The 14,017-nt window shown below is 34.4% G+C and overlaps 3 protein-coding genes across 15 annotated transcripts in view; 1 reads left to right on the top strand and 2 right to left on the bottom strand.

The window, feature by feature from the left end:
- Positions 1–76: 76 nt before the first annotated feature.
- On the bottom strand, positions 77–2,411 carry LOC139994925 (uncharacterized). 3 transcript variants are annotated; one of them, XM_072018010.1, is made up of 4 exons: positions 2,371–2,411; positions 1,679–1,802; positions 1,272–1,612; positions 77–654 (listed from the first exon to the last, which is right to left on the bottom strand). In XM_072018010.1, exons 2-4 carry the CDS (start codon positions 1,785–1,787, stop codon positions 376–378), a joined length of 729 nt encoding a protein of 242 aa, XP_071874111.1. In that variant the 5' UTR covers positions 1,788–1,802; positions 2,371–2,411; the 3' UTR covers positions 77–375. The 3 variants fall into 3 exon arrangements, with proteins under 3 accessions (XP_071874111.1, XP_071874109.1, XP_071874110.1); XM_072018008.1 differs by lacking the exon at positions 2,371–2,411 and adding an exon at positions 2,199–2,349; XM_072018009.1 differs by lacking the exon at positions 2,371–2,411 and adding an exon at positions 1,987–2,166.
- Positions 2,412–2,544: 133 nt separating this feature from the next.
- Positions 2,545–4,916, top strand: Hdac3 (histone deacetylase 3). Of its 2 annotated transcripts, XM_072017993.1 has the most exons (2): positions 2,545–3,291; positions 3,369–4,916. In XM_072017993.1, the coding sequence occupies exons 1-2, from the start codon at positions 3,213–3,215 to the stop codon at positions 4,391–4,393; spliced, it is 1,104 nt and encodes a 367-aa protein (XP_071874094.1). In that variant the 5' UTR covers positions 2,545–3,212; the 3' UTR covers positions 4,394–4,916. The 2 variants fall into 2 exon arrangements, with proteins under 2 accessions (XP_071874094.1, XP_071874093.1); XM_072017992.1 differs by having other exon boundaries at positions 2,547–4,916.
- The window catches only part of LOC139994919 (uncharacterized), a 29,715-nt gene continuing 20,320 nt past the window's right edge, over positions 4,623–14,017 (bottom strand). For 7 of the 10 annotated variants that reach the window (XM_072017984.1, XM_072017985.1, XM_072017986.1 and 4 more), the window contains 9 exons: positions 12,091–12,456; positions 11,804–12,016; positions 11,273–11,728; positions 10,499–10,934; positions 8,423–10,240; positions 7,721–7,915; positions 6,764–6,937; positions 6,187–6,572; positions 4,623–5,861 (listed from right to left, as the gene is read on the bottom strand). In XM_072017984.1, the coding sequence (XP_071874085.1) occupies positions 5,772–5,861; positions 6,187–6,572; positions 6,764–6,937; positions 7,721–7,915; positions 8,423–10,240; positions 10,499–10,934; positions 11,273–11,728; positions 11,804–12,016; positions 12,091–12,456 (4,134 nt within the window). In that variant the 3' untranslated portion in view covers positions 4,623–5,771. Of the gene's footprint in view, positions 5,862–6,186; positions 6,573–6,763; positions 6,938–7,720; positions 7,916–8,422; positions 10,241–10,498; positions 10,935–11,272; positions 11,729–11,803; positions 12,017–12,090; positions 12,457–12,947; positions 13,093–14,017 lie in introns of those variants that run through there. The other 3 variants (XM_072017982.1, XM_072017979.1, XM_072017987.1) reach the window with 2 other exon arrangements.

Raw genomic sequence — 14,017 nt, 5'->3', positions numbered from 1 at the left:
ACTTCGATCGTTTCTTAAAATCTTATAACTGAAAAGTTAAATATCTTGTTTAGATTAATTGCTTAATACGTTTGACTTAAAGAGTTTCTTGTGCTTCTTCTTTATTCAATATTGCAGTAATAATAATTATCAATATAAATATGTATAAAAAAGTATAAATAGATTATACATTACATGTACATGTAAAGCAGTTTGATATCATAGATAACATGTTAGAGAGATACAAATATGTCAAAGTAGATCACTAGCTTAATTAAAATCGAATAAATAATTCAATTGTACGTTGCACAAGGCACACAATCCTGAATGCATTGCTGTGAATTAAAGAGATCATTCAAGTAACATTTAAGAAAAGAATAACTAAATAAAGAGATTTTATCTCAACATAGAGAATCCTTTAGCTCTGGTGAAACGGAATGGCCTACACTGGATATATCGTGTATTCATTCCTGGAGGAGTATGCACCGGTGTTTCATTGTTCTCTTTGTTCCACGCATGTCTTGGAGATTCTATGCCAAAAGGACTATAAAGCTTTGTTGGTGTTCTACCAAGGAGCTGGCGAGAACGAGTCTGTGGAGTTTGCATTTTACAAATGCTATTTGGAGATTGTTGCTCCTCCAGTCTTTGACGTCTACGTGTGGAACTCTTAAACTTCTATGTAATAAATAAAATAATATTGATTTAGAGAATTCAATCGAATTGTTATTGAACATAATATTCCTATTCTTTTATTTGAGTATTATTCTACTGTGAATGTTTCTGCATTATGAGTAGTTTGCAGTTGCATGTTTACTTTCAAACATCAAAGCAACAAATCATTCTGATTGTATATCATAGTGAGCTAATAAGCTTTGAAGATACTTAATAAGGAATACTTTAAAATGCCAAGAAGAAAATCATGATATGAACTATGGTGTGAAATCAGAAGTAATGATAATGAATTTTACTTTGACTTTTCGGACATTTCTCCTGAATATATTATTAGTGCTCATTTAACAAAAATAAATTTCACAGACAATTTATTTTAGATATTTTGTATGGTTTTGTATATTATGTTCATTGTATATATTTTATTCTATTTTAATTTCTGTGAAATTTATTTTTGTTAAATGAGCACTAATAATATAGTATTTATTGCAGTAGATAGAGAGATTAAACATTCCTATATTTAAGTTCTATTGTTTTATATATATATTTGTCAAAACATAAATATGCACGAACATCTATAACTTAGTTATTACTATTACTTTTTTCTTGAGAATTTATCTCACCTGTGAAATAGTTCCAAAAGTTGTACGTACAGAAGATATAGTTTTTGATAACTTTTCGGCTCCGCTCCGCAGAGCACGTCTAGAATCTGCTGACATATTTCCAAGACTTAAATTGTTCCAGCTACGGTCACCTGTTTGCTTATCTTTTGACATTTTCTCCTTACAAGAATCTCCGGGCTTTTCCTTCTCGAAACGATCCTGGAGGCGTCGTCTCAGTTTTTTCGTGATCTCCGGTGAATTTTTGACATTCAGAACTTCCCGGTGAAACGTGAACGAAACGCTACGTGAATCCGGCCGCATACTTTCTAAATTGTTATTACTTGGCCAGTCGATTACGGTTTCTGACGCATAGAAACGACTACTTTTTAAATGTTAATTAACACTCTGTGGATAAATAATAAAAAAACCTGCAGTATTCGATTCATCCCTTGGAATACGTTGGAAGCGTCGTTGCCAACCGCCAACGTCCCGAAAACAAGAATGGCTGCGACCTATCAAATCAATTTGACACAGCATCCATTTCAAAACATCCTGAAAATTAATGGAAATTGACCTATTTATCCATCGTCTTTAGAATCAACTTGTAAATTGTCATTATTAAGGTGCGGATGTTTATAGGGTATTACATTTTTATGAACATGACTAAAGAAATAGATTCTAAATAGAAATTTGTTTCATCTATTAACTATGAAAATAACTATTCTACTTTGGATACTTTTATGTATTATATGCATTTTGTAAATTTTTGAGATTTTAAATTTCCCAAAAATGCATAAACATCAGCGGTCTAGTCATTATACACTGCAATGAAATTCCGATTCACAGGTGACCAAATTTGAAAAGTATGCCACTTGATTCTCTGCAAGAGTATCGATTTTTCATCCTAATAAAAAAAAAGCATAATAATGTATATAAGTATATATGTACATTCTTTATTATATTTTAGGTTATGACTATTACACTGTAGATTTTTGTACATTTATAAGAAGTAGTAATTTGTCACAATGCAAAAATGCATGTGAAATGCAAAAATTATAAAATATCCAAATACAGTACTCTATAATATTTAGTAAGTAAAATAATTTTCTGTCTACATTACATTTTTTAAATTATATTTATAAAAGTACTTAACTGAACTTAAAATTACGGGTATCACAGAAAAAATAAATAACTAACAATAAGTAATAATAAAATAATAATATAAATTTTTTAGGAAAAACATTGATAAATTCCAACAATGTTCGTTTTACTGTAAGTATTATATAAAAAGTATATTTTAAAAGGATGGGAAAGGTATTACAAAAATATATGTTTGTTGTGGTTTTTTAAATATCGTCACGTCTAATGAATTAGCATTTGGCGAAGGTAAATAAAACCACGTGATCAAAATCTAGGGGAAATTAGTTAGAATTCAAATGCTTGTAAATGGCAGTAAAGAAACTTTGAGCGATGCATAAAAATTGGCTATATTTGTTCATGCGTTACAAGTGCTAATATTATAATTTTTAATTTTATCTGTTTATTTGTGACTCATTGTTTAATGGAAGTTGGACGTGAAATTCTTCGTGTTCTACCCTAGTCGATGTATCTTTTGACTCAAAAGATACTTGGGTGACATTTGATTATCATAGCGTCACATTCTGACATTCTAAAAATAAGCGCTAATTATTACATATACAAAAGATATTGAAGAATTTTAATTATTTCGTCACTCATAATGATGTTGTAAATATAGTTTGACGAAGGAAAAATATTTCTTTATATTATATAAGTGTATACTCGTATATTTTGATAACCTATCCTAAAGAACTAACCTCAATATGAGTTACAACAAAAAGGTATCATACTTCTACAATCCAGACGTAGGAAATTTCCATTATGGCCCCGGACATCCAATGAAGCCTCACAGACTTGCTGTAATCCACAGTTTGGTATTAAATTATGGTTTGCACAAGAAGATGCAGATCTATCGTCCATATCGTGCAAGCACCCATGATATGTGTCGCTTTCATTCAGACGAGTACGTTGAATTCTTACAAAGAGTGACTCCACAAAACTTGCAAGGATACACCAAATATCTAAGTCACTTTAACGTAGGTGATGACTGTCCTGTTTTTGAAGGATTATTTGATTTCTGCTCCATGTACACGGGTGCTTCTCTAGAAGGTGCTACAAAACTGAATAATAATTGCTGTGATATCGCTATTAATTGGAGTGGAGGGCTGCACCATGCAAAGAAATTTGAAGCTTCTGGTTTCTGTTATATTAATGATATCGTAATAGCAATCTTAGAATTGTTGAAATACCATGCTAGAGTACTTTATATAGATATAGATGTCCACCATGGGGATGGAGTACAAGAAGCATTTTATCTCACGGATAGAGTGATGACGGTATCTTTCCACAAGTATGGAAACTATTTCTTTCCTGGTACTGGAGATATGTATGAAATTGGAGCAGAAAGTGGGCGATATTATTCTGTTAATGTACCCTTGAAAGAGGGCATTGATGATACATCTTATGTTCAAGTATTTAAGCCTGTTATATCTCATGTAATGGAGTTCTTCCAACCAACTGCTATAGTTCTACAATGTGGAGCAGATTCGCTCGCAAATGATCGTCTTGGCTGTTTCAGTTTGAGCACAAAAGGTCATGGAGAATGTGTGAAATTCGTGAGAGACCTAAATGTGCCATTGCTTACTGTTGGAGGAGGAGGATATACGTTGCGTAATGTCGCGCGTTGCTGGACCTACGAAACCTCTTTGCTCGTCGATGAACAAATCAGTAATGAGCTACCTTACACAGAATACCTGGAGTACTTCGCACCAGACTTTACATTGCATCCTGATGTTGTAACCAGACAAGACAATGCGAATAGCAAACAGTATTTGGAAGCTATTACAAGACACGTTTACGATAACTTGAAAATGATTCAACACTCTCCAAGCGTCCAAATGCAGGATGTTCCATGCGATGCGTTGCCTCCAGAGGAAGAAAGGCAACCAGAACCTGACCCTGACTCCAGGCAAAATACACAGGACACTGATAAGATAGTTGAACCAAATAATGAGTATTATTCTGGAGAAAAAGATCAGGACAAAATGGACGTAAGTGAATCGTGATAAAGGTCGGGACAAATTAAACATAAAATAGAAATAACGTTGTAGTAGGAAGCCGACTATGTTCACCAGTATGGAACAACAAACGACTGAAAACTAATTTCTTCTGACGCGAAATTTGTAAATACTATATACAAAACTTGTAAATATCATCGATTTATTAAAAAGACTTTTTTCTTAATTTGTGCATTTACCAACTTCCTGTTATATAATAAGATATAATAACTCCCAATTTTTAAATAGTCATTAGGCAAGTTTATTGTTTTATGTCAGACAGCATATTGTCTACAATGGTACAACAATGACGATGAGGATGATATTAATAGTAGCAATAGTATTAATAGTAATAATAATAGCAGTAGCAGCAGTAGTAGTAGTAGTAGTAGTAGTAATAGTAGTAATAGTAATAATAATAGTAATAATAATAATGATAATAATAATAATAAGAGCAATAACGATAACGTTTCTATCTCTGTTTCGGGGCTATTTCGCTATATCACAGAGAACTTAATCTTCATGAATATTTTCGTTCGTTCTTTACTATACTCAGAAAGTAGAACTTAAACGATGCTTTCTCGTCTCTCTAATAAATTTGCTGCTCGGCTTTCGTATAATATTATAATATATATATATATACTAAAAAACGTGACTAATACAATAAATTAGGTTTTCTCTTTTTTAAATTAAGGCGCTTCATTCTGTACATTCGTTCTTAAAACTTTACAAAAGTTTCTCGAAAAATAATACAAGTAGAAAAATACTCACAGTATGAGAGGAACGGAAATATTTACCTCGACACTTGTGTCAGTTACAAAAAAATGCAAGACTTACGATAGGTAGAAAAAACCCTCTTGCATGTAATGGAATTAATGTATTGGCTTTGCAATGCAGGCACTGAAACATATATATGATACATATTCACGCACAAGAAGACTCGATAAAGCTTGCATTTTTCTATATTCATTTTTTTCTCTCTTTTACAGAAGCACGTCTCTCTCTAGTTACTTCCTGTTTTTCATTATAAATCCCTGCCTCTATTTCTTTGTCTCCGGTTCTTAACATATATATATAATATATGCATGTATATTAAAAACATTCAGTCTCATAGTAAAAAGCAATTCCATTTGGTGTCAGATTTATATGTCCCATTGAAATCCACACTCTCGCGATCATACACAGGCATTAGGCGTAGGCAGTGCTATAATTCAGCGATCCTTGGAAATCCAAAAAAGAAAAAAGTTCTTGGAAAGATTTTTGTCCCTATAGAAAATTTGTTTTTTAGATGACTAGATGATCTTGTTCTTGATTCGTTCTCGGTCCAACGGTGAATTCTCAATGAGAGGAGGAACCGTCTTGATGACAGGAGACACCGAACCGAAAATTAGGTTTCGAAATGCTTGTAAATACTGGTCACGTATGTCATAACTTGTTGCCAGTCAGGTCGCTCCAATTGACACATTTCCCCTATGTTCTATGAATTAAGTAACTTCTTAGTAAACTCTTTTTATTAAAAGGTACACTACCACCCATAACCAGAGTGTGAATTTTTATGCATTTATGGGTAATTTGAAAGTGTAAAAATGCATAGAATGCATATGGTGTGAATATATTTAACATATAGAAAGTATAATTACTGTTATAATACTTAACAGCTAAATTAATTTTCTACTTAAATTTTCTATTTAAATATACTCACAATCTAATCATAATTTTGAAAATACAACAAAAATACCCACCAGGTGTCCAACTACTTATGGATAGTAGTGTACATAACAATCACACGATTTATAACTTACCAACGTAGTAGATATCCCAACGCTTTCCGCAGCAGAAAAAGCAATAGAAAAGTTTCTTCTCTTTTCCACTGGTGTCAACGTATCGTATGGTACCTTGTGTGGAAGATAGGAATGGAGGATGGCGCAAAGAGCCAAACCGTCGTTCCACGAACTACTAAAATTCGTGATATCAATATTCCGGTAGCCCATAGTCTTGTTCTGGCACCATTTGAGCAATGCGTTTCGTTTCGAGCCTCCGTTTTTTATCAATCCACAGAGAGGATCTTTGCGCTCTGATAAGTCCGTCACGCTGTTGCGACGTACAAAGTCGATGGCCTTCGCGTTCAGTGCAGCAGAATCTAGCAGTTCGCCAGGACTCAACACTACAGGCACTGTTGACTTTGTTTCTGTATTAATCATTGAAAAGTTCTATAACATTCAAATGCTTTTACAGAACATTGACTTTAGAAAGCAACAGTGTATGAATCAGAGGATTTTATGAATAATCTTGTTTCAAAACTTTTGAAAATAACATTTGAAATAAATTATATGTCGTTGCTTAGCATAGTGATATCATAATGTTTAAAAAGAAAATTACCTGATAGCGGTTTTCTAGTGATTGCGGTTTGGGTTTTATTATTATTCGTTGAGTTCGTCGTGCAGATTAAATTATTGATCTGCTGCTGATCACGAAGTGGGGCTTTTAATGTCATTATATCATTTGTTCCAATGGAATTAAGGGAGGACGTAGAACTGCTACGACTTCCAGGGCCTATGTACAAATTATTATATTAGAGCCATATGGAGATATATCGGGTGGTATAGAAAAATTCATCTATTATGTGTGTTACATCGCGCGAGATGGTCCGTGCAACGTCCCTCACGGTCCGGCCACCAAGGCCTACCCCTCGTTACACTGACCCGCAATAAACCCAAGGAACCACCATAAACCTTTTTAGCTTAACTTCTATTCATATAGATATTTTCGGTTTATGGATGGTCCTCTAAACAGTCCTTAGGTTTATTGTACGCTCTTACTAATTACAGAGAAAGCGGATGTGCCCAGCGAAATAGCTGGTTTTTCCCAGGAAACCTGCAGTCACATCTGCAGGAGACTTTCTCCTCGTATTTTATTTATTAACGTTGGCTATAACTAATGGGCATTGCGAATCGTTACCCTCACTTTTCTACCTGAAGGTGTAAACAACGAATCCGCATTCTTAGTTCAAAAGGGCACACTCACACCGAGCTTTCCTCCTAAATAGTAGGAGACGGGTCTGTGACTTTCTATCATTCCTCGGGCAGTCAAGATCTCGGTACTCAAACTATTTACTCAATATCTCAAGTACTCAAATCTATCAACCTTCGGGTCAAGCAACTACGGTACTTTCCGACACGACAAAGTAAAACGACGAAGTCAAACAATTCCTGTCTACACAACAAGTATTTTAAGCTGGTGTAAATATATATATATTATAACTGTAGACTACAGTTGTATTCAAAAACAAACACCCCTATTATCAAATACCCATATAAAATACAATGCGTTTCATACCTGCTTTTGCTTGTTTTGTAGCATTTTCAATACTTTCTATTAAACATTTCACAGATAGCCTTGAATCTTGACGAGAAATATTAGCTTTCCGACGCGCGGCAATCTCCTGTTGAACGCTTGTTAACACACAGTGTTGAGTTTCCGTCGGTGTGCTTGCTGGCCTTTGCTGCGGTTGTTGAATCACTTTCTGGTTAGCTGAAAGATCATAGAAAAACTGTACTACAATTGTACTTGAAGCAAAATCGCGTAACAAAAAAAAAAAAAGCAATAAGCGCTATGTTTACATGTAATAGGAAAGCACAAGAATGACAAGAAAGAAATATCTAGAAAAAACTTCAATCACTTTTTTTGACTCGTAGTTCTAAGGCCACAAGTATATTTACATTTACTTTGTGTCGAATGATACATAAATAGTTTGATAAGGGACGAAAAACATAAAAGCAAAATTTCCAGGTCACAGACAAAAAAAACTAGAAAACATAAATTAGAGATATATTGATTAATCCAAACAATAGTGAAAGGTGAGAGATGGGGGGGGGGGGGAGCTAGAAAAAGTACATTTGAGACTAGCAACGAGAAAGGGTGTATTACAAGTGTTTAAACACATCTGTTTGCTAGAATAAAAATCCAGGACAGACAACGAGGGTTTGAACTCTGCAAATACAAGCAATCACGTTTCCACACTACTTTTTTGCGACTTACGGTCGCGTATTGTACCTATTTGTCGGCCTGGTCTCAGTTCCACATCCTCTATGATCGTCTCAAACTTCTCTCTTAAAGACGAAGTCCTCCCTATCAGAGATTTATCCTTGAACATTGAATCGCTACTATTCTGACCTATTTTTAATTCTGAGGTTGAGCTTAAGCTCTCATTTTGTATCTTCTTTTCATCCGTAATTACCAAACTATTTGTCTGAGACTCTATACTTGGTTCAGATTGAGACAAGTTCATGTTTAAGAATTTCATGCGTTTCAATCTATTTGCTTCGCAAAGAGTTAGATTCTTTCCAATCTCCCTTAATTCATTGTTGAACCCTAAAGCTCCACTAGTAGTCTTTTGTGTTGAAGTAGAATCTAATGCTCTGGTAGTTTCTTTTGAAAACGATATTAGATGTTCTTTTGGTGCGAGTCGAGAGGAGAATGGTGCCAATGGAGGATCTAAAGCAGATCTAGGTAAATTTTCCAGCGAAGAAAGAATAGAATATGTACCATATTCTTCTCTTTCTTTATCTTTCCTTTTTTTAATATTTGCAAGAACCAAATCTTCTGATTTTGAGGGTAAATAAGGTTCAAATGGAAAACTTTTTGGTCTTACAGATATTAAATCATTGGTATCTCTGTAACGTATTGCACTTTTGTTAATGTAACCATTAAGAGGAATCAGATCTTCCTTTTGTTTTATCTTCCTGACATTACTATTATCCAAATGATCAGCAGAGTAAGTTCGTAAATTTAGATTGTCTAGGGATGTAGAAAAGGTTCGATTTTCTAAAGTAGAAGTGAAGATATCTTGCTTGCGAGTACTGTCTAAAAGAGAGTCCACAATTTCCCTGCCAGATCTGGATTCGCTTTTCTTCAGAAATAACCTGGGCTTTTTGTTTGAAGAGAAATCGCTCTTAGACTCTTCCTCCGATTCGTTAAATTTCGAAGTTCCAAACTGCGAAAGTAAAGAATTTTCTTTATCCTTTGTATCAGACAAAAATATATCTTTCATTTTAGGCTCGTTTGTGTGTTGAGATTCTTGGGTGCTTGTTACTTCAGAATTATCTGTATTTATCGAGTCACTGCTTGTTTGAGTGCTTTCTTGCAACACCTTCCTCATTTCCGGATCTACCTCAAATTTTAAATCATCCATTGCATTTTCCAATCCGGAATACACGTAATTTTTAGGAACGAAAAATCGACTATTAGAAATTTGAATACCGTACGAATCTGTTCCAGCATTTTGAATGCCCTTTATGTTCTTCAATAAGGATGATTTTGCAATTTCATTTTCCTCTGAAGCCGATATACTTGATACATGAACTTTTTGATAATCTTCAGAGGTCTTGAGTAACTTCTTTGATTTTGTTCTTTTAAAGTTAGAAGTCTCGATATTTAATGCCTCGTTATTGGAATCTAATTCTATCAAAGGTTGTTTTTCAAAATCATCAACGAGTTCCAATAAATTATCTTTTGATTCGTAGGAAGGACAAATCTCAATTTCTTTTCCAGAAATTAATTTGTCATTTAGTTTAATAGGATCTTTGGAATATAAAATTTCACTACTATCGTCGAATTCAATATCTTCCTGATGAATTACTGAATTTAACTCTTTCAAGTCATCGATTTGCAAATCCTCTTTTTCATTTGGATCCAACTCAGATGTTTTTTTAAAAAGATTGGATTTTAAAGCGCCCTTTCTGCACTCATGCCGCCTCTTTATAATGGTACGACCGCGTTTTAAGATATTGTTAGCCGGCTTGCGAGAATTTCCAGCAGTGCTACCGAAACTCTTACATTGAGGAACTGCAGTGCTGCCTGACATCCGAATGAAATTGGAAAAAAAAAAGATAACATGCATTGTATTAATCACTATACTTCTGTTCCTTGATCGTTCGTTAGAAAGTATCTTGTAAAAGTATCTAACATTAAATATCAATCATCTGTCCTAATTGAACTTTGTCTCCCTACTATATCATCATAATCAATATTACATTAAATATGATTGTTCTCTTTCCGTGTTTGATAACAGCAAAATGTATCTAAAATAAGAGATTCCAAAGGTAGTTTACTTACCTTTATTCAGTTTATCGAGCTGAGCTTCTAATGCTCTCAGTTTATCCCTCTGTGCTTTATTCTCCATCATAACTCGCTCCAGCTCACTCTGAGCCTCCGTTTTAAAATCGTTCGCCACGCGAACGGTCATCAGGAGGTCCGTTTGGAACTGTTCCCACTCAGTAGCCTGTTCTTGCCTCAACTTACGTTCTTCAGACAACGCTCGCTCTAATTCGTACTGACGCGTTTGAGCTTCGCGTTCCGTTCTTTGAGCTTCGTTCAATGCGGCCTTTAACTCTCTTTTATCTTCCAGGTGCCTTTGACATTGTGCCTGCAACTCCGCAAGAGAATCTCTCACGAGTTGTAGTTCTGCACTCACGGATAATCTTTCGTCCTTCAACTGGTTCAACCTGTATTCCAGGTCATCTATTGCTGACTTGGCATTATTGCGCGCTACCTATAAAATATTTAATTAATTCCTTGCCCTTATACAGAATGCGACATTTAAACGAGAATACGTATTTTATTAAATATAGAATATAAATAATCCTAGTGTAGAAATATATGACTGGTATATAAAAACATATATGATTCCCCTAAAAAAGAATACAGAAGACTTTGAAATTTTATAAAAAGAAAGTGGTTGTGAGAATAAATTTTTCCTACCATTACATCTACATTATGAAATGGTGTAATTTTCTCATAAGAATTCTTTTTATAAAGTTGTAAATATAAGTATTCTCATTAAAATGCTGCAGATCTATATGTTAATTTTTTCCGCTATAGTGAGCATACTTTGTATTCTTCTTGAAGCTGTGAGTATTGATCCCTAAGACGGTCATGATCGCAATGCGAACGCGCCAACTGCTCTTGCAGGGCAGCCGCTTGCGTTTCCAAAGTGTCTTTCTCTCTTCTAGCAGCATCCAAAAGTTCATCTGCCTCGCTTTTGTTTTCCACTTGCCTCGATTGTTCTAATTCCTCGATTTTCGCTCGAGCATTTTCCAAGAGCGTGGCTAACCTACTGATTTCTATATTCCGATTTGCACCCTCTTGCCTAGCTTCTGCTAGTTCCATGTCCAGTTGCTTCCGTTCGATACTCGCCGTCTCCACCGAGGATTCCAAAAGGTGTACACATTTTGTTAATCGCTCTGTTTCCGCAGCACTGACCTCTGCAGCTGCTCGAAGACTCTTCACTTCAGATGTTAGTTCCTCTTGTTTCTGCAGCAATGATTCTCGTTCTTCTTGTGCACTCTATAATTAGTTAATTTAATCAGTTAATTTAATACAACTGTTATAATTTGATGGTTTAAAACTAAGTGTATTTACTTTTAGGAGGTCTACTAATTTCTGTTCACGTTCTGTATTATACCCTTTGGAAGATTCCTGTGGTTGCTCCTCCCTTAACAATAGACCTTGTAACGTGTCAACCTTGGAACGGGAGTCTTCGAGTTTCTCTGTTTGTCTACAGAGTGATTCCAACAGCACATCTTTCTCTTCTGTTAATCTTTCATTGTCAGCTTGTAGTTCTGTAAGCTGTGCCTGTGAATAAGAGGAATATTATAATTACTATCTTATATTGTTCTAGAAAGTTTTTGGCTGCTAATTGCACATACTTGTAGATCGCTTAATTCTTGTATTGTTGCCTGTAACTCTTCATTTGTTGAATAATGCGTTTCTTCCATTTGCAGAATTCTATCTTGCAAACATGCGACAGAAACCTCTGATACAGAACTAGAAGAATGCTTGTCCCAATCTGGGGTGGTACACTGAGCACTATCTTGGGATATGGTGATAGGTGTGGATCCTTCATCTTGAGGGATTGCTATTGATGCTGGTGCAGAATTGTGTAATCTTGAGGCATCCAGAAGTAACTGTTGCTTCTCTGAATCTGACAAAGGAGAATGTGCAACGTCTCTGAGTCTTGCACGAAGAGCTTCGTTCTCTTCTGTAAGGCGGTCTAGCTCCAAACTATGCTGTTCCTACAATTAAAAAAGATTGAACCTTATTATCCATTACAAATTTTCAAATACACTTAACTTCAAGCAAGTATATAAATATACGAATCATATTATTACGTTGTTATAACATTTTTTGTTAATTTTTCTCTCTTTTTCTTTGCCGTTTTATTTATATTAAAAATACGATGCCAAACGCTTACGTAAACGAGAATATGGTAACCGATAGTATTCTAATTACTTGGGCTGACTAGTATGATGAAACGTAATATGCTTAATAGTACGATATATGTGCTATGACAATGTTGAGAAATCTAAGTTTCTAATTCGAAGCGGACAATTCTTATTTCCTTCGATCTCTTGATTATGCGGCGACTAAGTGTCAACATTTTAGGTTAGGTCTACGAAATTCAACCAAACATCTCGCAACTTTCTAAACGAGTGATGGTTGTCTATTTATGACTCTTTGAGGAAGTGTAAACAATTTATAAAAAAAGTTGCTCCTTGTCGTTTACCGTAGACGTGGAGAAACAACGTTTTTTCATAGCGTTCGCGGTCGTTTCACTTCACAAGTTTCCTTCCTCTGTAAACATCCCTCTCTCTACGCCCTCTGGCTATCCTTTAAATACGCGGGATAATGTTTCAACCCCTTCATAAAAAAAACAAAATTTCAATACGAAACAGAATATTTATTTATTTTAGGAAGATCAATTTTTTCTGTCACTTTTTATAAGTATGGTTAATGGATGCTTTAGTTTTCACTGTCTTTATTTTATTAGATTCATTTATAATAAAATTGAATCTTTTGTTTTTTACAGCTATCTAATGTTTTCACAAAACTTTAATTAGCAAGAAAAATAATCCTAAACTTTTTTGGTAAGTATGTAATTACCACCTAAATTTATAAAAGAGGATCATAAATCATTTTTATAAATGATAATGTTTTTGATAGACTATTTGTAATTAAGTGAATCTGAAAAATTATCGGGAAAAATAATCCTAACCCTCTATGGTAAGTAAACATCAACTATATTTACAAAAAAGAGATCAACGATCACTTTCGTATATTGTAGATTGTATTTTTATAGATTATTCACTCAATAATCAAATATTATGTAATATTGAATAGTGAATAAAATAAGTGAACAGGTGTGTTTAATTATTTCAGTCTTAAGACTGTACTTAAATTATAAGATTATACTGAGTGATTGCATAACATCCGCTTTTCATGATACCAGTAAGCACGGCTAAAGGGTAAAAAAAGGATCACCCACGTTCACCTTGAATCGTTGTTAATGTCGGTAAATAACCTGCTCCATCTCGTAGAAACCGCCCTCGAAGACGATCTCCTGTGTTTGTTTTCCTTGTAAGGTCAATGATGTTAGACGAGAATGGGGATTTAAGTGGGAGAAGTAGATCTACACGTGAGGTAGAACAACGGAAAGAGAGGAGATAGAGAGAGAGACCGAAATGAAAGCAAATAACATAATAAATAGATACACGAATCTTTCCCTCGCGACATACAAATGTTTATCTATCAATTTTGTTCTAATGTAAGTTTGAAAAATTGATATTTCCACCATTT

The sequence above is a fragment of the Bombus fervidus genome, chromosome 15 (assembly GCF_041682495.2).
Source record: "Bombus fervidus isolate BK054 chromosome 15, iyBomFerv1, whole genome shotgun sequence".
Lineage (NCBI taxonomy): Eukaryota > Metazoa > Arthropoda > Insecta > Hymenoptera > Apidae > Bombus > Bombus fervidus.
Note: the sequence above shows the minus strand (reverse complement) of the source record. Positions and strands in the feature narration are given on the sequence as shown.

Bases quoted from the DNA above. Each gene is read 5' to 3' on its own strand.
- Hdac3 (XM_072017992.1), top strand. From the start codon at position 3,092: ATGAGTTACAACAAAAAGGTATCATACTTCTACAATCCAGACGTAGGA.
- LOC139994925 (XM_072018010.1), bottom strand. From the start codon at position 1,787: ATGCTGTGTCAAATTGATTTGATAGGTCGCAGCCATTCTTGTTTTCGG. The intron at 1,613-1,678 runs GTTTTTTTATTA...TCTATGCGTCAG, and splicing joins GGATGAATCGAATACTGCAG to AAACCGTAATCGACTGGCCA. The intron at 655-1,271 runs GTGAGATAAATT...TTTATTACATAG, and splicing joins CTTTTGGAACTATTTCACAG to AAGTTTAAGAGTTCCACACG.